Raw genomic sequence first — 25,119 nt, forward strand, 5'->3', positions numbered from 1 at the left:
AGAATAATTGAAGATAAAATTACATGGACAGCACATTTAAATCTAATCAAGTATCCCTTTGGGATAGATTAAATTCATTTACTTATTTGGCGTAAAAGACAAGTTGTACCCAGAAAGAAGTAAGGCATTAAAAATCTGCACCTATACAAATAAATGGGAAAATAAACTATCCCAAACACACACCAACAGAACCACATTACAAGCAAGTTACATAAAATTTGTATAAGCCTCACTCAAAATCAATTAAAAGTTGAATAGTACATGAAAATGTTATAGTGGTCTTCATTCAATCTCTCTAAAAGACAAGTGACCAAACCCAAGTAATTTCAGCTTCTAATGCGTAAATATTTCATTAATTAAATGCGAAGTGGCGTAACCCAGGTACATAGGATGTATACAAAACTTACACCAGCATTGAGTATAAAAAGTATAGCTATCAAGCATCTCAAGCAATTAGAGCTGTCCATGGGTTGTATTAGTGCTCATCTTGGACTCGACCCAACCATTTCTGGTGGGGAAGAACAGAACCCGCCATTGACCCTGAAGGAACGGAGATTCGGACAGCCCTGGTCTCAACGGATGGTGATTTGAGACGGTAAAATGGCAGGGAGAGCAGATCTTGCCAGATTTGGTTGATATCTTGTCAGATCTGGTCGAAATCTAACCAGAACCTCGTGGAGGATTGCAAAGAAACCCTCATATCGCGGAGAACGGCAACGAATAACAGCAGAGATTGGTCAAATCGGTTGGACTCAGGTTTTCTTTCAATAACCGTCACTCAACCCGAAAGCCATCTGATTTTAGCGGGTATCAGTCCAGTTTGAACAACCCTACCAAGAATATTAGCAAAAGAAAAAAGACCAAAAGCTCACTCACTCAAAGAGATTTGTGGAATACAAACTTTAGATCTAGGAACAGATTTCTCACAACCATCCAAAGTTTTAGCGTTTCTCTCTCTAACTACACCACATAAGACAACACGATATCACAATCCAAATTGCTATTTTACTGCATCTACCTAACCTGCCTTGCCAACATGCTATAAACTCCACAACCCCCTATGACATCATCCAATGAACCCCAAAAAATAAAAAAATAAAAAAAAAACCCATGCTTCAAAGCTTTCACGCTACAGGGAAAAGAAGTGATCCATTGTTTTCCTAGCCATCTTAGACATATAACTTACTCGCCTCTTTTTGAGATTATTGACCACTAAAATTTTCCCCAAAGTGGTTGTCCATAGAAAGAAGGCCACTTAGTTGGGACTTTAGGCTTCCATTAGCTCTTCTAAGGAAGAAACGAGCAAGCTGGAGGGTGTGATACTTTATAATAGAATTTAACTTCGAAGACATTCCATTTAGATGGAATCCAACATAGTATCTGACCCCTCCTCAACTACTCGGAATCAATAATGTCCATGAATGCTACCATGGATTCCAGCTCCAAATCCCACTGATCACAATAGTAATGACCTGGTAATAATTATCCCTAGAAAATAACAAATGATCTGGCTACTGAACCCTCCTCCTTATCACAAGCAATACATAATAGTTTCAGGAATCTCTCCCCCAACGGTTGTCCACCACACCAATAATTATGCCAAAACTGTATGCAAGAATCATCACCCACTTAAAACTAGTGAATTGAACAAAACCATTACAAATTTTCTTTATAATTTTTCATTAATTCACCCCATATGGCCCTGGGACCTATTAGAGCACCAACCACCCCACATGCTACCATATTTATGGAACACCACCCTTATCTATAAAGCCTCTCTTAGTTGCATACCTCCAAAACCATTTCCCCAATAATACCTAGTGTCCGTTTGAGAACAGCTTATTTAGTTTTTTGCTGAAAGTGTACTAAAGTATACATATACCTTGAACAAATTTGAAAAAGTGAGAAAATGCAAGAAAAAGTGAGGTTTTAAAAAGCTGTACATAAAAACTAAAATCTAAAAGCTCAAGCTAATGCCAAACAGACTCCTAATGCCTAACCCCCTTCACTTTGAATTAGTTCGCAAATTTTCCTCCAATTAACCAGAGGAAACTTAAACTCATCTCCAATTCCAACCCCATAAGAAATCCTTTTGCAACTTCTCTATGCGACAAGCTACTCCTGTGGTAACAGGTTATAGAGACAGGTAGTAAGTTGGATAATAGAGACAAGTAGGTTGCTAGGTTGGATATAGTGATCCTTAAATGTCTATAGCTAGGGATGGATGGGACAGGGGCCACAAGTCCCTCGCTCTTCATAAAAGTACAATACAATTAAACCCAAAAAAGAACTACAATTTAATAGCATCCATGGTAGCATTTATTGACTTATACAAAGAATGCATAAATCAAGCAACAGATATGTATGTTGATCCAATGGTTGCCAAAGTACATAACAGGCAACAAAAAATACTCAACAAAGAAATAAGCCAGCATAAATGCTTGATTTCATCAAAAGTGAGCATTTCCTAGTTATGCAGAACATTTTTTTTTTCAAGTTAACCTCTGTCATTTATAATGCAACTTTTGAAGTGAAACTTTATTTATAAATACATAAGCAAAAACACAAAAGGAAGAAAGCTACCACAAGCTTAGGGACCATCCAACCATATTCTGGTGTCCAATCTAATGATGGCCGTAGCTCATTGCGAATGGCTTCATACGATAATCCTTCACCCATAGGAGGAGGTGGCAACTCAATCTGGAAAAGCAACAAAATGAAAAATAAGAAAAGAAAAATATAGAAACATAATGCTTCTTTCCTAGCAAAGTATGTACTAGTAAGCATTATATTCAAAATTATATGACCATAGGACAGAAGACAATATCAATGATTTTCTTTTTCTTTTTTTTTTGTATCTTTGGCAAAGAACTACTGCCTAGTAGCAAAATGAAGTTTTTAAGCTCACCATTTTTTTTTTTTTTGGATAGGTGTTTTTAAGCTCAGTTTCTTGACAGCATATATTAAAAAGCAATTCATAAACACTTCCAAAAACAATAAATGGATGCCAGTATAGATCACACTCAAAAATTGACAAGGATTAAACAAATACTTCACCTCCTTGTATTATCTTTTGTCTTTCTGGTTGATTCTAATTGCACTTACTTCCATCAGTTTTAAAGACCAATACTTAGGGTGCGTTTGTTTTGGGGGAAAATGATTTTCCCCCAAACCCAAGTGTTTGGCAGCAACGGTAAATTTCATTTTCCGGAAAATGGCTTCCTGTTGACCGAAATTTTTACCTTTGACCCGAAAATGATTTTACACCCTCATTTTCACTTCAAATCATTTCCGGAAAAAGAGAGAGAGAGAGAGAGAGAACAGAGAGCCCAGATCGGAGAGAGAGAGAGAGAAGAGAGAGCCTAGATCGGAGAGCACCGATCGTCGATCGCGCCGCTCGTCGGTCGACGAGCGGTGCGATCGTCCGTCGAGCGCGCTCGTCGATCGACGAGCGGCGCGATCGACAAGCGGTGCGATCGTCCAACGAGCACGCTCGTCGATCGCGCCGCTCATCGATCGCGATCGTCGATCGTCGCCGCTCGTCGAGTGCGATCGCACCGTCGATCGCGATCTCACGAAGATCGAGATCGCGCCGTCGATCGCGATCTCGAATCGCAGTCGTCGGACTGGTGCTTAAGGCGAGATCGCAATCTCGGATCGCGGTCGTCAGACTGGATTTTTTTTCTGGGTTTGTTTTTTCCTTCTTCTTCTCCAAACACCAGAAAATATTTTTCGGAAAATTTTTTGAAATGCAACCAAACACATGAAAACATTTTCCTTTCCGGAAATACTTTTACACGAACCAAACACAACCTTAACCTCCTTGAAGTTTTGATTAAGTTGAAATCTTTTTTTCTTTTTTTTTGGTCAAAACTAACAAAACTGAGCATGTGACAAAGGCATGAGTTAGTAAACCAATAAATTTCTATTTCTATAAATAAACAAAATTCATTAAAAGTGCAAAGGAGCACAACCCATGTACATGGGAAGTATACAAGGAATAAACCAAGAAATTTTAACAAATTTGAAAATAAATAAATATATAAAGCAATCATAGCTATCCAATGGATGAGTAGGTGATATGTGGTTTCCTTGGTCGTTTTTACACCAAAAACAACAATCCATCACTATGATGTGTCGCTTTCTTAAAATAATCATCATTAGTATTTTACCTAATGCTACAATCCACAAAAAGAACATCTTCTCTGAGGGAAAATGGTTAATTTGAGATTAGTCAAGTAGAAAAGAAGATAAAGGTTCTAGCTCCCAATCTTACATTGTTTTTTTAATATATATAAAGTTCTCAAGATATTGGTGTCCCAAAGCAAATTACCATTAGTCACATTCATATGATTTGCCACCAAAGCATCCTTGTTACAAATTACTGAAACAATTTTGGACATGCCTCCATCAAAGGTTGCTTGCGAGTTATCATGCAAACAATTTATACAAGTGGGGCGTGCTGTCACCCACTCCAAATTAGCAAAACAAGAAAACATTTCCATCCCTTCCTAATATATTTCCATAGGTTCATCCCATTTGGACTATTCATCATATTAGAACCAACCACCACAAAAAGTACCATAGTTTTATCCGCAAACGCTCTTTAAAGAGCCTCCCTTTCAATCACATTTTGACATAACTACTTTCATAACAGTGCCTAATTAAAAATACCACAAAAAGTACCATAGTTTTTATCCACAACCTGTCTTTAGAGAGCCTCCCTTTCAATCAAATTTTGGCATGACTGCTTTCCAAAAAGGGCCTGATTAAAAAGTTTAACATTCTTAAATCCTAACTCTCCTAGCCGCATAGCAACATAAATTTTAGGCTAACTAACTAGATGGAATTTAAATTCATCACCCATACCTCCCTGAAAAAGTCTTCCTACAACTTCTCCATGCATTTAACAACACTGACAAGCCTCAAGGGTTTTGTTGGTTCATTACCAGGCTTTAACTTTACATGTTTCCAAGAATTAAAGATACAAATCAAGAAAATCCTCCCCCCTCTCTCGCTCTCTCTCTCTCTCTCTCCAATACAACCAATAATATAATTTAAGAGGGTGATTATTCAAATTTAAAGTATAGGGGGCACATTGCAAATGACCCCATAGTTTAAGGTGGGAAATAGCACGGCATGGCCCAACCCATTTTGTGAAAAAAAAAAAAAAAAAAACACGCACACACACACATACAAAAACCCCACTCTATCCAAGGTTGGTGACCCATCTAGCACTGCCACTAAACTCAACAAGGTCAAATTTCTAAAATCAAGGCCACTAAATTGGACCTATTAAACCTAAATGATTTTGTTGAACCCAATTGATCAAAAATGATGTCGTTAGAGTGATTTTATTCTATTTTATTTTTACTTCAATATCTTATATATTCTCATTATGAGTTTCTCTTCATATTGGATTTAATTTGGGAACCCTACAAGGGCTTCTAGATTCACTATCGTCGACATTTTATCATGGATTAAAATAATTTGGGTTAGAAGTTTTCTTCCAATGCTTGGTGCTGATTCCGAGCAAGCACATGTATTGATTCATGGATTCCGATCTTTAGCCCATTCTTGGTGCTTTTTCTTAGGTTCTATTTTTCCATTTTTAATTTCTTACTGCTAATTACAAGCAAACCCGAAGTGTTGATTCTTATGTCCCATCCCATTGTTTTATTCTTCCTTTGTTTCCCAAACACGTGGCTCATGGAGTTGGTTGTCCTGCATCACCCATTCCCTTTATTTTCATTAGAAAGTGCAACAAATCTTCGCCATTACTCTCTTCGCTAACAATTTCATCAACATCCTCAATCCATGGCCACCATTATCATGGACAATGCCAAGATCAGCATCCTCGTCATTCGCTTCCCCACACTCGTCGTTGTTGAATTATAGAGGCACTAGGGCCAAACTTGATTTGAGACTCATCCACCAAAGGCCTACCTATCGAGGGCACTTAGATCACATTTTGAGCTACTTTGCCAGATACAGTGGCTATTATGTATGAGCCTCTTATTTTCTGTATTTGTCAACCTTTCTTTTGAATTCTCTTAAATGTTTTAATTTGTTTTTCATGTTTTATTTATTTATTATAAAAATATGAGTACACAAGATGCAAATGATATGAAGTAGGATTATATGATTGGTTTGAGGAAGCTTGAGACTTTCACTTGCCATTAATAGAAAAATAAATATTTAACTTTAGTCCATCACTATAGGTTGGTTGATGCAAGACAAACCAAAACGATGCAACCTGAAAATTGAAGAACTGGAAAAATAAAGTAATAAAATAACCTAGGAGTCAGAACTAGCAAAAAAGAACCTCTAGGAGTCAATACCTAGGATTGGCTAAAGTCATCACCAAAATTTGACGCGGGTTAAACCAAAACGATGCAACAAGAAAATTAAATAAATGAAAAAATGAGAAGAGAGAGCCTAAAAGGCAACACCTAGGCTTGCTTGGAGCAACACCAAGCAAAAGAGAACCTCTAAGAGTCAACACTAGAGCATTGGAACAATTTCAAGAGATTCTTATTCTTCATCATAATAATCCCTCTTGATAGGACCACAATACTAAGTTTTTATAGACTACTAAGCCCTAATTATTACTAACATAAAAAACTTGAATTCTAGTTCTAATTTATTATTAAGGAAACCTAATTCTAAATGACTAATGAAATCCCATCAGAGGTTTAGTCTCAGATATCTCAGTGTGCTTCCCCATTCAGAGGTTTAGTATTGGATATCTCTTTTTTTTTTATAAGTAGTATTGGATATCTCTTTGTGCCTCCCCCCATTAGAGGTTTAGTATTGGATTTAAACGTGAGAAGAAATTGTAACTGTGGTATACCACAAAGAGGTAAATTGTTGTCTTCACTTCCAGAAAAACTGCAATCCATTTTCAAAAAACAGAAAAACCTATTTCTCATTAAGGATAAATAAAATCAGTAAAAATAATATCCTTCTTAATTTTCTTCTCAATCTTTAAAATTGTTTTATCAAAAAGTAAGTCTAAAAATGAGACCAATGACTCTTAATCATTAAACCAAATTCTCATTAAGGGTCTATTTGGTTGGGAGAATGAAAAAGTGGGAGGATGGAAAATTGAGAAGGGATGGAAAAGTGGGACAATAGAAGAGATTTTAATTTTTGTCGTTTGTGTTTGGTTGGAGCAGTAGAAAAGTGAAAAGATGGAAAACTTTTTTATTTAGTTGAGAAGAAAAATGAGAGAATAGAAAATAAATTGTGTAAATTTACCAATATACCCTAATACATAATTTTTTTTTTTAAATGCTAGAATTAATTACCTTTTTTTTTTAATAATAAAAAACACTCACGCACAGATTGAAAAAAAGTAACCCACCTGACCAAATAAAAAAAACGCACAAAGAAAGTAACCAAAAAATACAAAAAAACACCCACCTGGCCAAATGGAAATAAAACAAAAATCACCCACCTTACCAAATGAAAAAACGCACACAGAAGAGTAAAAAAACCCACCCATGCCCTATTTCTTAAAAAAAAATAAAAAAATAAAATAAAAAAAGCTCAACAATCAGAACAACCAAATTTCCAGATTGGTTTTGCTCAAGGTATATTTTGCAGATCTGGCCACTGGAGCACTGGATAGGCCACTGGAGAGGACGATGACAGGTGGACTCGGCCTGAAACTCGGTTTGACTCACTATGACTCATCCTTCACTCGACTGAACCTTCTTCTAAGGGTATTTGTGTCTTTCTCTTTTAGCTCCCATTTTCGCCTGCCTCTTCTCTCCTTTTGGAGAGATTGCAATTTGGTGGGCCCGGAGAGAATACCTAGGCCCCACCAAAATCCCTCTCATTTTCTCTCCTAACCAAACAACTCAATAAATTTCTTTCCCTCCCTTTTTCTCTTCTTTTTTTTTTTTCCCATGCTTCCTAAAATCCACCCAACCAAACATATCCTAAATCTAAGGGGAAGTAAATATTTTATTTTAAAGAAATCACTTAATTAGTTGCATTAGAAACAAAATAACTTGGATATTGATGATACAACCTGTAACCAAAATATTAACATCAAGGTTTTAAAAACCGAACCAGATCGGACCGGCTGGTTCAACCGGGGACCGGACCAAGTCCAGTCCGGTTCTATCTAAAAACTGGAAATATTGAAAAAACCAGAAATCGTTGGTTAAACCGGTGAAACCGTAAACCGGGACGATTCAACCGGTTTTCAGCAGTTTTGTTCATTGAGCAAAATTTTTTATTCACTTCTTGGCTTTTGACGAGGAAGGTGCAAGTTTTTCTTCTCTATTTTGAAAAATCTCAGATTTGGGATAAGAGGAGATTTGGGGAGACACTTTGGGAAAAATCTCATATTTGTTTGAGGAGGTGTGCAAAGCAATGTGAGAAAATAATTAGGAAATATCTCAAATCTATTTGGTTTGTGCGAGGAGTGAGGATGAACTACTGAACTGGGCTTGAAGAAGAGAGCAATTTAAATCTGCCACTGCTACTTCTTCGGAGAGAGAGCTCTGAGCAATTTTCTTATTTTTTTTCTAGATCTAATTTTGTTTAAGCCTTTAAGGGGGTCAGAGGAGAAGACTTTATGTTTGTTTAAAAGTTTAGCATCGACGTGGTTGGATGTTGATTGGCCACGTTGATGGTTAGGTGGGAGACCACTTTGTGACTCCCATATTCTTATTTGCACTTCGTAGATAACAGCAACAGTGGCTTGTTACATTTTGCAAGACAAGCATATCTACATAATAAATACTAATTTTCCCATCAAAAAAAATAAATACTAATATTTTTGGGAGAAATATTTAGGTGTGAAATTATGTTAACATTGGTAAATATTTTTCTAAATAAATAATGGTTTTGTTAAAACTTAAAAGTACAGAAAATTACATATGAATATAAAACCTTAAACCCATTTTCATAAAACTTGAAAACCATAACTTTTTTTATTTGATGGTTTGTTTAGGTTAATTTCTTTTAATTTGAGTTAAATTTGACATAAAAATAATTTTAAAATGTTATATATATATATATATTATAGTAAATATTGATAGCTATAAATTTATTATATATTTAAATTTATTTTTTATAATTATATATTTATTAATTAAATTATTTATTACGTCACCGGCTCGACCATCAATTTGACCCCAATCGGACCTAAAAACCGGTAACCAGTCTCTTTTACAGTTCTTTAACCGGTTCGGTTTTTAAAACCATGGTTAGAACTAACGTTACAGAGGTAAATGACTAGACTATCCAAACATTTTTCAAAAAACAAAACAAAATAGGTTATTTAAAAAAGAAAGAATGCTCAAAAGTGAGCACCCTTAAAGAATTACAACCAGACACTCAATAAAAAATAAAAATAAAAAAGCAACTAGATTATACATAAAAAGGTCAGTATGATTAACAGCATAGAGCAAAAAACATATCCACAAACCATCTCAAAATTAGACATGAGACAAGATGATAACAAGCAAGCAAATCCAGTATTCAATACAAAGAGGATGACAGAAATATTACCTTTACCTTCTCGTCCCCCAATAATTCAATTATTCTTCCAGACCAATAGCAACCATCAGTAAACCAGTCTACCAAATCCCCCACTTTCAAAACATCATCAAAAATGACTACCACTTTTGAGATGGTATTAACATCAGGCATTTCACTTTCACGGTAGATAGGAGGAAAGCAAGGACGAACCATCAATTGACTTTTTACCTCCTTTGTATTAATGGGCTTTTGATATAGCTTTGTCCATTCTATTTCTGTAAAGGACGTAAAACAGAAGAATTATACTAGTTCTTACAAACAAAAGCACAAACATTTCATCACGTAAATGCAAGCAAGACAGAGATGGTTTAGTTTTAATTTAGTTTTATCTAAATTTAGGAGTCAGAGATATTTCTTTTTTATATTTCTAGACACCAGCTGTACTTGTAGCCCATTAAATCTTATTTTGGATTTTATCAAGCAATGAGATGGTTTTTATTTCATGTTATTTTATTTTAATTCAACATTAAGGTATTTCTGAACATGGATATATTTGTGGTCCACAAAGAATTACTTTAGGTTTTATTACGTTTTGGGTTTTTATTTGTGGACATTTATTAGGGTGAGGTATTAGGTATTGGAGTTACTGATCAAATCCCATTAAATCCAAGTCGTGTTAGGGTGAGGTATTAGTCATCTTTTATATGAACATGTTCTATTCAAGTTATATGAACATGTACTATTCCAAAAAGAATATGTTTTGCAAAAATATCAGAGCTATGAAGATTGCTTTAAGGTTTCTATGATGCAAGCCTTTCTCCTAGGCGTGACACTAAGCAAACCCCAGATATGATTGGCACCCAGAGCATAAACTTCCCACTTATGCGGAATCTGGGAAAGGTGATTGGTAAGAAATCATACCCCAAAATGTTCCATCATAGAAGGAACCTCAAACCCTTCTCCCATCAATTAGCACCCAAACACTCCTAGAACAAAAAAATAAATAGTGTTCTTGTCATATTCCTATTCATAACACTAGAACAACCCCTCGTTTTTGCCCTTCCTCACCATAATTTGAATCCATATCCTTTCCCTCTCCAGAACCTTTTGAAATCCCAATTCCCCCCCAACAGTCTCTTCAACCTCCTTTTCAAGTTTACAATAAAATAACCATAGAAACATCAGGTTGCTGCCATCCTAATAAGATTAGATTAGATTCTTTAGCTCTTTGCCCTGTATCACACATCCAATGGATTTTTAGCATTCAATACCTAGAAACAAACTACCTCTCAAAAAAATTCTAGAAATAAACTAATCCAGTAGATTTTCAACGTATTTGTTTATGACAATAAAAAAATCTTGCATGTCCTGCTACTCAATGGTAGTAATTGTCTATCAGAGAAGCTAAGAAGTTCATTTATTTCTTTGACTCTCACGTCCATCACCTGTTTAAACATATATAATATCAGGATTGGATAAGCCAACATTATCTTCATGGCAACAACTATTTCTTAAGTACAGAACGTTATGTAGGTGTTTATTTCCACTTTTTGGTCTCCAAAATGTGATTTTGGGGTGAAAACCTATAAACTTAAAAGACGTGAATTTTTTTAGAAACCTACACCAAAAATTTGTTTTCAAACTCATTTATTTGACAAAAATCACTCTTCCACTGCATTTGTTTGGACATTAATGTTTTCTAAAAAATGAGTCATTTCAAGTATTTTTTGGAAATCTATCTCATTTTCCTACATTTGGTAGTGTCTTTAAAACGAAATAGAGTTGTTTTTAATAATTTCCGTATTGCCTCTTAAATTTCTTTATTTAGAGTGGCATGAGATAGAGTTGTTTTCCGGAAAATTTTAATGAAAAACGATCTCTAAAAAATAAGATATATTTTTAATAGGATTTTCCGTTGACCAAAGATGGTTTTTTTTTTTTACATGTTTAATCCAATGCTATCAAACACAAAAAACTGCAGAAAACTATCTTCGCAAAAGATTTTCCATTGAAACAAATGGAGCACTTGTAAAATTACTAATTTGATACTTTCTAAGATTGCTTTTTGAGACCCGAATTACTTTTTGGACAAGTGAAAACAAATGAAGCCTAAGAAGAACATAGCACTATTTTATTTAATGAGGCTAAAAATTGAACAAGCATGACCTTGGAGAACATATATTATAAGGTATACCAAGCAACATAGACTGAAACAGAATACTTACTTTCATCTGGAAAGTCAACATATTCTAAGTCATGCCCCATCTGGCCTTTTTTCCAGCTAATCTTCTTTATCTGATGGAAAACACAAGGATTATCCAAGGGAATGAAATACTTATTTATTCATTTATTAGTAGGTGGCCTAACTCCCAGAGGGAGAAGAAGGGGTGGAAGGAAGGGAATAACTTAAGCAAAGAGAAAAGATTCACTCTGAAGTTTTAAATGTGATTTTATCATTAAACATCATGATAATAGGAACTAGCAGGTGGTAAAAGGAATTTTCCTCTAGATCCCAAGTAATCTCTTTAGCAAGGTATCTGATAATATAAGATTAATCATGGCATCAAATAACCAAATAACGATTAGTTTATGGATGAAGTATCATACTATCATGTGCAACCATGATAGGAGTCAAGAGTTGGCTTTATTTGACTAGAGTTTATGTGGTCAGAAACCATAAACACTCACCACTATTCTCATCCCACATTAAGAATATAGGTCACCAACATGTCTGTACTAACAGAAGAAATATGGAACAGAATCCAATAGTGTGTGTGTATGCATTGTGGCCCAGCTTAAAATTGTGAGGTGTCTATAAAGATTGCAGGTAGATAGGTATCTTTCTAGTTGCTCAGATACAAAAACCTTCAATGAGTCTTAGGAATTAGGTTTTCAAAGCCTGGCTGCAATGCTTTGACACTTGACTCTCAATATATATACTTGTATTATCTATTTCTCAAAAAATCAAAGGAATAAACTTGTGCCAAAAGAAACCAATGGTGGCCACAATGTTCAGTCACAAACAGTAATTCAAACACCTCCCCCCCTATCCCGAAAAGCAAAACAGAATGAGAAGTGATTCAAACTTTCTATGTTAAGAGATCACATTATTTTTTCTATTCCCTTTGAAAAGCGGATACAGCTATAAACAACAGATCATAGATGCAAAACTAGAACAGAATCATGTTGATCATCAACAAATGTTAATACGGTGTCAGATATAACAAGAAGAATAACCTATTGATACCTTGCATCGGAACCATGCACCACGAAAACCTTGGATAAAAGATCTTGACTCTGCCACTTGTCCAACTTCAAAAGGAAGGTCTTTATGGCCCATCAAACAATGTATCTGCAGCATAAACACTTCCCAGCTTAGAAGCAGCTTCTAGGAAAGAAATATAGACAGTGATCCTTGACGAACTTTACTTATGAAAAAGAAAGAGAGAAAACGCTAGTCACCCCCTAAACTAAGTAACCAACAAGCACTACAACGATGCATCATTAACAGGAAACTTGGACTCACAGCTAGTGTGCTGGTGATACAGAACACCTATTCATGCACTAAAACCATTCATTGGTAAAAAAGAGATAATGTTCCATAACAGTCCCAACCTATAGTAGCCAAAACAATCAATAGTTTGCTGAAGTATGACCAAAAGTTCCCTCTTGAACGCAAAAGTAGCTTAAGTTAGACCCTGTTTTAGAGTGTAGTTTCCTTGGAAAGATATTTAGTGTGATAAAAAACCTAAGAAAGATACTTAGTACGATATTTAGTGCACTTCACTTCCTCAACCTTTTTAATTCCCTCAACTTGGATCAACTCACTCTTACTTATCAATGCATTGATCTCTCTCCTAAAAAATTATCAAACCATCTCAAGTAACTCTCATCTTTTCATCAATAGGAGCTTCCCCTATCTTTAAGGGAATTTCCTCATTTCAGTTCTTATTTTTCCATATATTTCTACTAATCCATCTTAACATTCTCATTTTAGCTAGACTCATTTTATGAATATGCTGCTTCATAACAACCCAAACATTTGACACCATAGAGCTTAGCTGGTAGTATAACAGTCTTATAAAAGTTTCCTTTTAATTTAATAGGAATTATACAATCACACAATACTTTTGATATGCTTCTCCACTTCATCCACCCTCACCTCATCCTATGATTCACATCCTCTTCAATTTCTTTATCTTTATGAATTATTGATCTAAGATATCAAAAGTTCTCACTATTTAGTATCTCTTGGCCATCAAGTCTTACCACTCCATCTCAATTCCTACTTTTACTAAACTTAGATTTCACGTACTATGTTTTGGTCCAACTTAATCGAAAGCCTTTGGATTTTAGAGCATCTCTTCAAATTTCTAACCTGGCATTAACTCTACTTCTAGTTTCATCTACTAAAACTATATTATTTGCAAAGAGCATGCACAAGGTGATGCAACCATGGAAGATGGATTTGCTTTTATTTTGCAAACTCGCCTATTCAAAAATTATTCTACGGGGTCCACTTGTGAAGTCTAATTGTAGTGAAAGTCAAGTGGTTTTAATGGTCTAAGTATGAATTTTTTAGGGTAAAAAAAAGTTTTTATTTGGGTTTTACTTTATTAGTTATTAGAAATTTTACATTCAAGAGCAAATTTGTAATTTTTGCAATTCCCGCGACTTAAGGGCATTTTGGTTGTTTGTTTGAGTCTAGAGTCTTCTAGATCTATAAGTGTTAGTTTTTTTTTGGGTACAAGTTAAGTATTTACTAGGTTTGGTTTACTAGTCAAACTAGGAGTCCTATTACTAGTAGGAGTTCAATTACTACAACTACAAGAAAGAGTCTTTATATATATTGCACTCAATGTAATCAAACATAGTAGATAGTTGATTTACAAAGTTATTGAATGCTTTGAGCATAGAGTCACATTGGCGTTTGTGGCTTCTTTTCTTCCTCCTTTTCTCTTCTTTCTTTCTGTCTCTAGATATCGTTCATAGATACTGTTCATATAGCCCCTAAACACCCTAAATACACACCCAAACAAATTACTCAATTTGTCCAACATCACAAGGGACTTCCTCTTGAATCAATTTAGCGAACTCACCAATCACTAGTGCAAAGAGTTACGGACTTAATGTTGATCCTTGATGGAAACCTATAGTGATAGGAAACTCACTTGTGATTCCTCCACTTATTCTCAAATTAATTACAACTCCATCATACATATCCCTAATCAACTTAATATACTCAGAGGAACTGCTTTATTTTCTAAAAGCCACCACATAGTCAATGAAAACCATATGAAGATCTTTACAGACCCCTCTACATTTTTCCATTAGTAGTCTAAGTAAGAAAATAGCTTCTATGATGGAACATTCGGGCATAAAACCAAATTGATTATTCGATATTCTTGTTTCACGTCTTAACTTATGTTCAATCACTCTTTCCCAATGTTTCATTGAGTGACTCATAAGTTTAATTCAACAGTAATTTGTACAGTTTTGAATACCCCCTTGTTCTAGTAAATAAGTATTAAAGTTCTTCTCCTCTACTCACTAGGCATTTTGCTAATACAAAAGATCTTGTTGAAAAGGCTTGTCAACCAACATACGCCCACATCACCCAAGTACTTCCAAACTTCAGCATAGGGATCTCATACACTCCCACTACTTTTCCCATTTTTGTCCTCGCAATTTCATCCAATCCCATGGCTTTTCCCATTTTCATCCTCCTTAATGCATCATTTACCTTTATCGTTATCTTTATCATTTACCTAGATCACTCTAATCTTTCATATCGTTTCCATTAAAAAATTTATCAAAACAACTTTATAATTTCTCTTTAATCTACTCTTCTTTTAGTAACACTTTTTCTTTTTATAAGTTATTAGCTTTTATTGAGATAAAAAAAAAATAAAAAAAAAAAGGACATCCTAGTACACAAGAAGTGTATAGGGATATCAAAACAACTTTATCATTTCTCTTTAATCTACTCTTCTTTTAGTAACACTTTCTCTTTTTATAAGTTATTAGCTTTATTGATATCAAAAAAAGGACATCCTAGAACACAAGAAGTGTACAGGGATAAACAATCAAGAATAAAAATTACAAGAATCAATAAAAACAAGAAGAGAAGAGGATGATTGGTTTCGCAAAACAGACAACCAATCTAATAAAGTTCTAAAGAAAAAAAGCTTGAGGTCGGGTATGGATCTTTCAATATCATCAAAACATCTACTATTTCTTTCCTGCCAAATGCACCACATTAAGCAATGGGGAATGACTCTCCATATATTCCCATTTTGATGACGACCAAACCGGCCTAGCCAACAAGATAGAAGCCTGACAACTGATTGTGGCATAACCCAACTTACTCCAAATAAAACAAAAACCATAGACCACAAATCTATAGCAACCGGACAATGAAGAAAACGATGGTCAACCGATTCACCATTACACTTGCACATATAACACCAATACAATATCCAAATCTTCCTTTTTCTCAAATTGTCAATTGTCAAGCATTTTCTCAAAGCAACAGTTTAGACAAAGAAAGCTACTCGAGCAGGAATCTTCTGCTACCAAATACTTTTCCATGGAAAACAAAATCAATAGAGCCCGCTAGAAGGCTATAATAATTTTTAACCATAAACCCCTTACTTCTATCTGGTTTCTAACACATCTTATCCTCCCCAACCCCCCCTTACTAATGAGCAATATATTGTAACCATGAAGCTCGACACAGCATCCGATTCCCGAACATGAAAACCCCTAAAGAAGCTTACATCTCAAAAAAGGACCCCATTAGTGAACTTCATAAGATCATCCACACTTGCCTCCTTATTTCTACAAAATCTAAACAATTTTGGATAACTAACAGCAAGAGAGGTCTCCCCACACCAATGGTCATGCCAAAAAAAAAAAAAAAAATTTGATAGGTAATTGATATTTTCATTAATAAAAAAGTACATCATGTTCACGATGATGAACAGACTGTACTTGAAACAAATTCCAAAAAAAAAAAAAAATCACAGAGAAACAGAAACATATTACAGGAAATCAAATACGGAAATACATTATGTAAAACCCCCAATACAAGACCACCCAAACAATGTCCCAACTAGCAAAGACTTCAAAAGATAAACAGAGTTCTCAACATCCTTAAAAGTGCGGATATTTTGTTCCTTCCAAATTAGCCACATCAAATAGGCTGGCACCATATTCCAAATTGAAGAAGAAGAAGAGTGTATCCTCAAATAATTCTCCCATGCAAAAAGAAGAGAAACAACCGTCCTTGGCATCACCCATTGTATATCAAACATCAAAAAAACTTCACTCCATAAGGCATGTGCAAACTTACAATGAAGTAAAAGATGATTCACTGTTTCTCCATCACAGCGGCATAAACAACACCAATTAACCAAAGACAAGTTCCTTTTTACAAGGTTATCAATAGTAAGAATGCTATCCCAAGCTGCTATCCATAAAAAGAAAGAAACTCTTCTAGGTACCTTAGAACTCCAAATACACTTCCAAGGGAAAGGAATGGTAAGAGGAGCCGATAAGGAATTATAGAACGAGCGTACATCATAAACACTATTAGGGTTTAACTTCCAAAACAAACTATCAACCCCCACACCCCTTGGCATGTCGGAATAAATATGCTCATAAAAAGCATCCACTCTCTCCATCTCCCAATCATCAAGAGCCCAATGGAATTGAATATTCCAACTACTACCACCTTCTGATGTAATAGTAATCAACTCAGAAATCCATACATCTTTACCCAAAGCACGAGAGAAAAGATCAGGGTAAAGATCTTTTAAGGGAATGTGTCCACACCAAAGGTCATACTAGAATCGAATATGAAGACCCTCTCCCACCACATACAACACATGTCCAAAGAAACTCTCTGCGCCTTTTCCAATATTCTTCCACATTCCACACCCCTGCGAACCTCTACCAACTCTAGTGCACCAACCTCCACTAGTCTCTCCATACTTGGTAGCTATAACTTGACGTCATAAACGATTGGTTTCACATCCAAACCGCCATAACCATTTTCCAAGCAGGGCTTGATTAAACAAGCCATTCCTCCTTATCCCCAAACCTCCTGCCTCAACCGGCCAACACACCTTATTCCAAGCAACAAGTGGATATTTGAAAGCTTCCTCAAAACTTCCCCACAAGAAATTTCTTTGGATCCTTTCTAATCTATCCGCCACAACTTGAGGGATAGTAAACAAGGATAAGAAATAGGTGGGAAGGCTTGAAAGGGTACTTTTCAATAGAGTTAATCTGCCCCCTTTAGACAAATAAAGACGTTTCCAACCAAATAGCTTCTTCTCCATTTTTTCTATAATAGGATTCCAAATTGATGGATCCTTAAAATGAGACCCAAGAGGCATACCCAAGTAAATCATGGGCAACCTACCAATATTTTTTGATAAGTAATAAAGATTCATTGATAATAAAAAGAGAGAGACACCCAAGTACACAGGAAGAATACAAGGGTGAACAAATCAAGAACGAAAATTACAAAAATCAAGTAAATCCAAAATAGAAGAAAAAGGATGGTTCCTCCACACAGAGAACCAGTCCAATAAAGTTCTGAAAAATAGAAGCTTGAGGTCAAGCATGGCACGCTCAATGTCTTCAAAACACCTACTATTTCTCTCCTTCCAAATGCACCACATCAAACAATGAGGAACAACCATCCATATACCTCCATTACGATGGCGACCAAATCGACCTTGCTAGCAAGCAAATAGCCCAACGACAGACATTAGCATAACCCAATAAACTCCAAATAAACCAAACACCATATCCCACAACTCCAAAGCAACCAAGCAATGAAGGAAAAGATGGTCCACCGTTTCACAATTACACTTGCACATATAACACCAATCCAAAATGCAAACCTTTCTTTTCCTTAAATTGTCAATTGTCAGACATTTCCCCAAGGCAACGGTCCAAACAAAGAAAGCCACTCTAGAGGGAATCTTCTGCTTCCAAATGCTTTTCCAAGGGAAAAACTGCTCACTATGACCAACTAGAAGATGATAGTACGCACTAACCGTGAACCCCTTACTCTTACAAGGCAGTCAACATCTCTTATCCTCCTCGATCCCCCTTACAAGAGTGCTACAAATGGTATTGATGAAGCTCCTAAAAACTTCCAATTCCCAATTATGCACATCCCTACAAAAATGTATCTCCCAATGGAGGACACCATTGGTGTACCTCATTAGATCCGCCACACTTGCCTCTTTTCTACAACAAATCCTAAATAATTCAGGATAGTGGTCAGCGAGAGAAGAAGAACCACACCAACTATCTAGCCAAAACTGCACTTTTGATCCATCTCCAATTTCATACAGAATAAACCGAGATAAAGAGTGCCACCCCCTTCTAATATTTTTCCACAAACTGACTCCATAAGGACCAAAGGAATAGCTAGAACACCAACCACCCCAATCACAACCATACTTCACCTCAATCACTTGACGCCATAGAGCATCCCTTTCTTGTCCAAATCTCCATAACCACTTCCCTAATAAAGCTACATTGAAAGTTCTCAGGTTCCTAATCCCCAACCCACCACCTAAAGCAAGCGGAGTACACACCGTAGACCAATCAACCAAATGAAATTTAGGCTCATCTCCTAGGCCACCCCACAGAAAATCCCGTTGAAGTCTAGCAATTCGGTTGGCCAGCAAAGCAGGAATAGGGAATAAAGAAAGAAAGTAAGCAGGAAGATTTGAGAGAATGCTTTTAATTAAAGTGACTCTACCTCCCTTGGATAAATATAATTTTTTCCAACCTGCTAATTTTCTTTCCATCTTCTCTAGAATTGGGTTCCAAATTGACTTGTCCTTAAATTTGCAACCTACCAATATTGCAACCTAAAACACTAGCCAGAGCATTCAAACTCCCTACCACCCGCTTCCTACCACCCCCACAGGAACAATCTCACTCTTACCGATATTAACTTTCAACCATGTGATAGCCTCAAAGAAAATCATCACCATCCAAATATATAAAAGTTGCTCTCTAAATGCATTACAAAATAATATAGTGTCACCAACAAAAAGAAGATGAGAAATATGCAAACCTCTTTGTGAATAGCAATGAGCTTGAAAACCCCTAAGAAAGCCTCCCTCTTCCATTTTTTTCAACAGCCTACTCAAAACTTCCATCACCAACAAGAAAAGAAGAGGAGACAAAGAGTCCCCTTGGCGAAGGCCCCAAGCACTACCAAAAAAAACCCACTAGAGAGCCATTAACAAGAACTGAAAAACTAACTGTAGAAATACAAAATTTCATCCACTTCCCCCACTTCTCTCCAAAGCCCATCCTCTCCAAAGCCCATCACCAATATCATATAGAATGTAACAAGATAAGGAAGGTCATCCCAGACTAATATTTTTCCATAAACCAACACCATAAGGACCAGAAACAAAATTGGAATGCCAACCACCCCATCTATAACCATATTTCACTTCTATCACTTTCCTCCACAGGGCATCCTTTTCAAGCCCAAATCTCCAAAGCCACTTCCCAAGCAAGGCTTCATTAAAAAGTCTCACTTTCCTAATCCCCAAGCCACTTGAAAATATAGGAGTACAAACAGCAACCAGGTGAAGTTTGGGTTCATCCCCTATCCCACCTCATAACAAATTCCGCTGAATTTTTGCAATTCAATTAGCCACAGCAGCATGGATAGGAAACAAAGATAGAAAATAAGTAGGTAAATTTGATAGAGTGCTTTTAATTAAAGTAACTCTACCTCCCTTGGAAAAATACCAAGCAAGCAGCAAACGCTAGGGTGGGCAAGAGACAGAGAGTTGACCGAGGTGTGATAGCATTGGATCTTTCTAAAAATAAAAATAAAAATAAATAAAAAACTACTTTAAAGCATCAAGAAGTTTTTTTTTTTTTTTTTGAAAAATATTTTAAAGCATTAAAAAGTTACTTTATCTACTTTAACATACCATTTAACAAAACACCCTACATCTCATCTTCTATTTTAACATTCGACACATGAAAATAATATAAACAACCTAAAAAATAAAAAACCCTTTTCATTCTTTTCACTATATCTCTCTCAGTCTCTCTCTCTCTCTCTCTCTCTCTCTCTCTCCATCTAAACCTCCCTCTTCCTCCCCCAATTCAACGTTTTTCTTCTTCTCAAAACCCAAATTAGCTAAACAGGATAAACCCAACAAATCAAACACAAATCAAACATCAAACCCAAAACAACCAAACCAAATCCAACATCCAAACAGATCAAACACAAATCAGCCAAAAATCAACCCAGCAACCGCCACCCACAACCTACTATCACCGCCAACCTTGAGAGAATCGGCAAAACCTTGTATGAAACCCTAAAAGCTAATATGCCTAAATCGAAACCCTAACCCGCTTTGGTCGGAGATGACCCAAACAAAAACCCTTCAATTTTGAGATGAGGAGAGAGAGGAGAGAGAGAGTAAAAATATTAATGAAGCAATAGAGCTTCAGTGAGGGAATTTGTGAGAGGAAATTAGTAGAGAGAGCAATACCCAAGCTTTCAGTAGAGAGAGACAAAGAGAAGAGAAGAAAAGGAGCGACATAGAGTGATGGGCGAGAGAGGAGAACAAATAGTTTATTATTAGAAGAAAGAACATTTAATAAAAAAAGAGAGAAAAATATATCATGTGTTGTTGTACACTTCTATTAGTAGAAGCACATTGTAACTCATCAAATTTTTTTGGCATTTGAGACATCCAATGGAGGTGATTTTTTGTGTTTGGTGTGCTAAACGCTAAACATTTAGCATTTAGAACATCCAATGCTAGTGCTCTTATGAGTCATTGACACACTGATCTGTTGGTTGAGAGCATATGAGGTTTGCCGAACATCGCAACACAATGGCCCAGAGAGAGAGAGCGAATAGAAGGGCACTTGTTTAAGGAGAAATTTGCATGTTGAAGGTTCAATCTGCTAGCGATGACTATGAGCATGCCAAGTAAGCAAATCAAAGCATTTTTCTCTTAATTTTTTTAGCCAATCATGTTGCTACCTTGTCCCTGCCATGCCCCAATTAAAAAATGAATTTTTTGTTTAGACACTCCATAGACACATGCAACAAGTAGGGACACATACACGGGCACAAGAATGACACGGAGGCACAACATTTATAAAATAAAAAAAAAGGACACATGTACAGCGGGACATTACCATAGCCATCTCCTAAATACACCATTTTTTGTCATTTCTTCTCCTCAATTACCTCCCTCAAAGGCTACCAAACACACCTTGTGGGATCCAAGATTTAATGAACACTTAACCAAAACTTAGCATATTGGAGGAGACCAAGGGAGGCTCAACCAAAAGGGAAAAAGGCCACAAAAGACATCGCCATGCTCTAACACCATCCATGGCCAAAATAAGAAATCAAAGAGAAGTGTGTAAAGCACCGCTTCAAGGCCTTCGTCATCAACAACAGTGGCAACAATTAACTTATAGAACATTTTGACTGATATGTTAATAACAAACCAAAACAACCAAAAGCTTTCTTAACAAGATGATATATGAAGAGAGACAAAATTAGAGTTCAATAAGAGAGCGATGTAGGGCAAGGCAAGGCCGAATCATGTGTCCCAACCCCATTCCTATTCCATTAAAACTTTTGGGTTGAGCCAGGAACTTTGGTATGGGAGAAGATGAAATTAGTTTTCCATCCTTAATGAGGTGGTTTACACATTGATTAAAGAAAAAAGAGAGGCAACTGTGAGAGTACAAAGAAACTAGTTTTTTAAGAATAGAACATCAATAAAAAAAAATTTATGTATATTCATAATTTCAATATTAATTATATATATAATGTTAAGATGGATAAGCAAGAATATACAAAATTATAAGATTTAGGATGAAGGAATCCTCTTATAGATAGGGCTAGCCCTTATTAATGATAAAATGGTGTAGAGTCGCTTGAGATGGTTTAATCATATTCAAATGATAGAAATTTTGTAAGAAAGAATGAGTTGATCCAAGTTTAGGAAACGAGAAAGACCAAAAATAACATTAGTAGAAGTATTAAAAAGGGACAAGTCAATTAGGGAAGTAACACAATATAACTTCAAATAGAATAAAATTGCAAAAAAAAATACATGTGATCGACAATAACTAATTTGTCAAGAATTCATAGCTAACCCAAAAAATGTGGAACTTAGGCTTAGGCTTTGTTGTTGATGACAGAAGGCAAGGCAAGACAAGTCTCATCTTCGAAGCAAGATGGAAGAATTTTCCCATCATTGAGTTCAACCATACCAATTCCATGGTTGATATGAAAATTTTCAACCAAGACAAAACAAATTTACAACTACCTTTGGGGATTTCATAGGGATAAAAAGAGAGAATGGAAGGAGAAGGTATCTCATTTATCCAATATATGCACCTACATTCTTACAACATGCAAATTTACATGGCTGTGAGATCTACACATTGTTAGAAGAATATAGAGTAGAAGTAGAAAGTATCTCACGCATGAATATATGCATCTTCCTTCCTACAAGGTGTAGATCTCACATGACTATGAGGTCAACACATGGTGAAAAGAATAATACCTATATACCATGCATAAGATGATTATTGGAGGGAAGAAGTATGAAACAATAATTGAAGACAAATTACTATTTTTTGAAGAGGAAAGAGGAAAAAAACGCACAAGTAATTGATATTGTCAAAGATAACAAAGATTTAAAGTCATTTCAAAATTAATGTATCTTTTTATCAATCCATTTTCCATCATCTCTCCTCAACCTCTTATTGTCTCTAATTTTAATAATTTAATAATAGTTTCTTTCTTCACACAAGGCACCAAGAGTATTTGGGCATCCTTCCTTGCAAGTCAGTTTTCAATGGTGAGTTCTACTTATGTGTTTCTAAATTTGATATCAGAATCAACCACTACGTTAAATAATTAGACGTAACTCATTGAGTATGAGATCAAATGAGTTGCTGCTTTGTGGTTAGATTTCGAAGGGGGTGACGTAGATACTAGACTAAAATAAATGATAGATAAGTAGAGCCACCAAAAAAGAAAAAAGGCTACCATCGGATCAGTGAGCCGTTATGGACGTTCACATGGTAAGTTTAACTATGTGTTTATAAATTCATGACCACTCTTCCCCTTGCAAACCAGTTTTCAAGGATAAGTTCTACCCATGAGTTCTTAACAAACACTTACTCTTAAAAGAAATAAGAATAAGAACCAAAAATATACAACAACAACAAAACTTGAGTAGAACTTACTCTTAAGAGTAAGTGAGCCATCGTGGACGTTCACATGGTAAGTTTAACTATGTATTTATAAGCTTTTGAGTACCCTTTTCCAGTTTCTAGGGGTAAGTTCTATCCATAAATTCTTAACAAACACTTTACTTTTAAAAGGAATAAGAATAAGAACCAAGAACATCCAACAACAACAAAACTTAGTCTTATAATTTTGGGTTGGTTATATATAATCAATTATTTTTCTATCTATTTATAAAAAATTAGGTTGAAATTTTTTTTAAAATGGTGTGCTTAGATAGTAGGATTTGGGCATGTAAATTTGGACTTAAATTATTAAAATCCAAATATCATTTTAGACATCAAGAAATTAGATAGGACCAATCCATTGTGATTTTAAAGCTTTAAAACCCTTAAATTTGAGATGTATTTAAAATTAATAGATTTGAAATCAAGAAATTTAAAATCTATTGATTTAAAATCTAAATCTAAAGCCAAGTTCAAGATTTCAAACCCAAACTAAATGATTCAAAGATTTTGCTTTCCTTCAATTTCCCTTCAAATTTTGAAGAAAAATAGTTGAAAGAAATGAGGAAATAGAGAAGGTACCTTGAGAGATCAAGACCCCAACCCCTTTTCGTGTAATGAGCTTACGTTCTTCGCCGTTGCCGCTCAGATCTATAGGTTCTTCGGCTTGTCGAAAATGAAGGAGTTGCAAGCCTAAGGGAAACCGTTTGGGAATTTATAGTGAAGCAGAAGGGTAATTTCGTAAACATAATACTTAGGGTTAGCGCAACTGATTTCATTTGCCTTTGCCTGCGCCTGAAGGTTCGCGTTCGCGCAGGTTTTCAAAATGCATTTGTGCAGTTGGCTTACTAATTTCACGCTTTTCTCAACAAAAAAAAATAAAAAAATCACGCGCCCGTGATCCGGGTCGGAAGTGGGAACAGACCAGTTATATACATTCTTTGGCCCTCAAAATTGGCACATTCTTTGGCCTCAAAATTGGCAAAAAATATATATATATATATTTGGTTTCAATATTTTGACTTTATTTTTAATTTTGTTCTTAAATTTTTAAAACTGAGAGAGAGAGAGGGTGATTGGGTTCAAGTTACTTTAACTAATGTTACTTCAGTTAATAACTTGTTATATAATTTATATTTTGAAAATTTTATCGTTGAACTACATGTTTTATATGTTATTAACAATCATGTCAATTGAATGTTATTTATCATTTGATCTATAAACTCATTTTTTATGTATTATTTTAAATTACAAAAACTTGAATTTAAAAAATTAATTGATGATATGGCTATTAATTTTTTATCATCTTGAAATTTTGCAAGT

The 25,119-nt window shown here is 35.4% G+C and overlaps 1 protein-coding gene across 11 annotated transcripts in view; it reads right to left on the bottom strand.

The window, feature by feature from the left end:
* The window catches only part of LOC126688716 (uncharacterized), a 30,388-nt gene extending 5,679 nt beyond the window's left edge, over nucleotides 1-24,709 (bottom strand). For 2 of the 11 annotated variants that reach the window (XM_050383502.1, XM_050383501.1), the window contains exons 1-5: nucleotides 24,379-24,696; nucleotides 12,746-12,850; nucleotides 11,724-11,793; nucleotides 9,529-9,773; nucleotides 2,584-2,700 (exon numbers count right to left, since the gene is read on the bottom strand). In XM_050383502.1, the coding sequence (XP_050239459.1) occupies nucleotides 2,584-2,700; nucleotides 9,529-9,773; nucleotides 11,724-11,793; nucleotides 12,746-12,838 (525 nt within the window). In that variant the 5' untranslated portion in view covers nucleotides 12,839-12,850; nucleotides 24,379-24,696. Of the gene's footprint in view, nucleotides 1-2,583; nucleotides 2,701-9,528; nucleotides 9,774-11,723; nucleotides 11,794-12,745; nucleotides 12,851-24,378 lie in introns of all 11 variants that reach the window. The other 9 variants (XR_007644341.1, XR_007644339.1, XR_007644338.1 and 6 more) reach the window with 9 other exon arrangements.
* Between the last annotated feature and the right edge of the window lie 410 nt (nucleotides 24,710-25,119).

This window comes from Quercus robur, chromosome 6 (assembly GCF_932294415.1).
Source record: "Quercus robur chromosome 6, dhQueRobu3.1, whole genome shotgun sequence".
Classification (NCBI taxonomy): Eukaryota; Viridiplantae; Streptophyta; class Magnoliopsida; order Fagales; family Fagaceae; genus Quercus; species Quercus robur.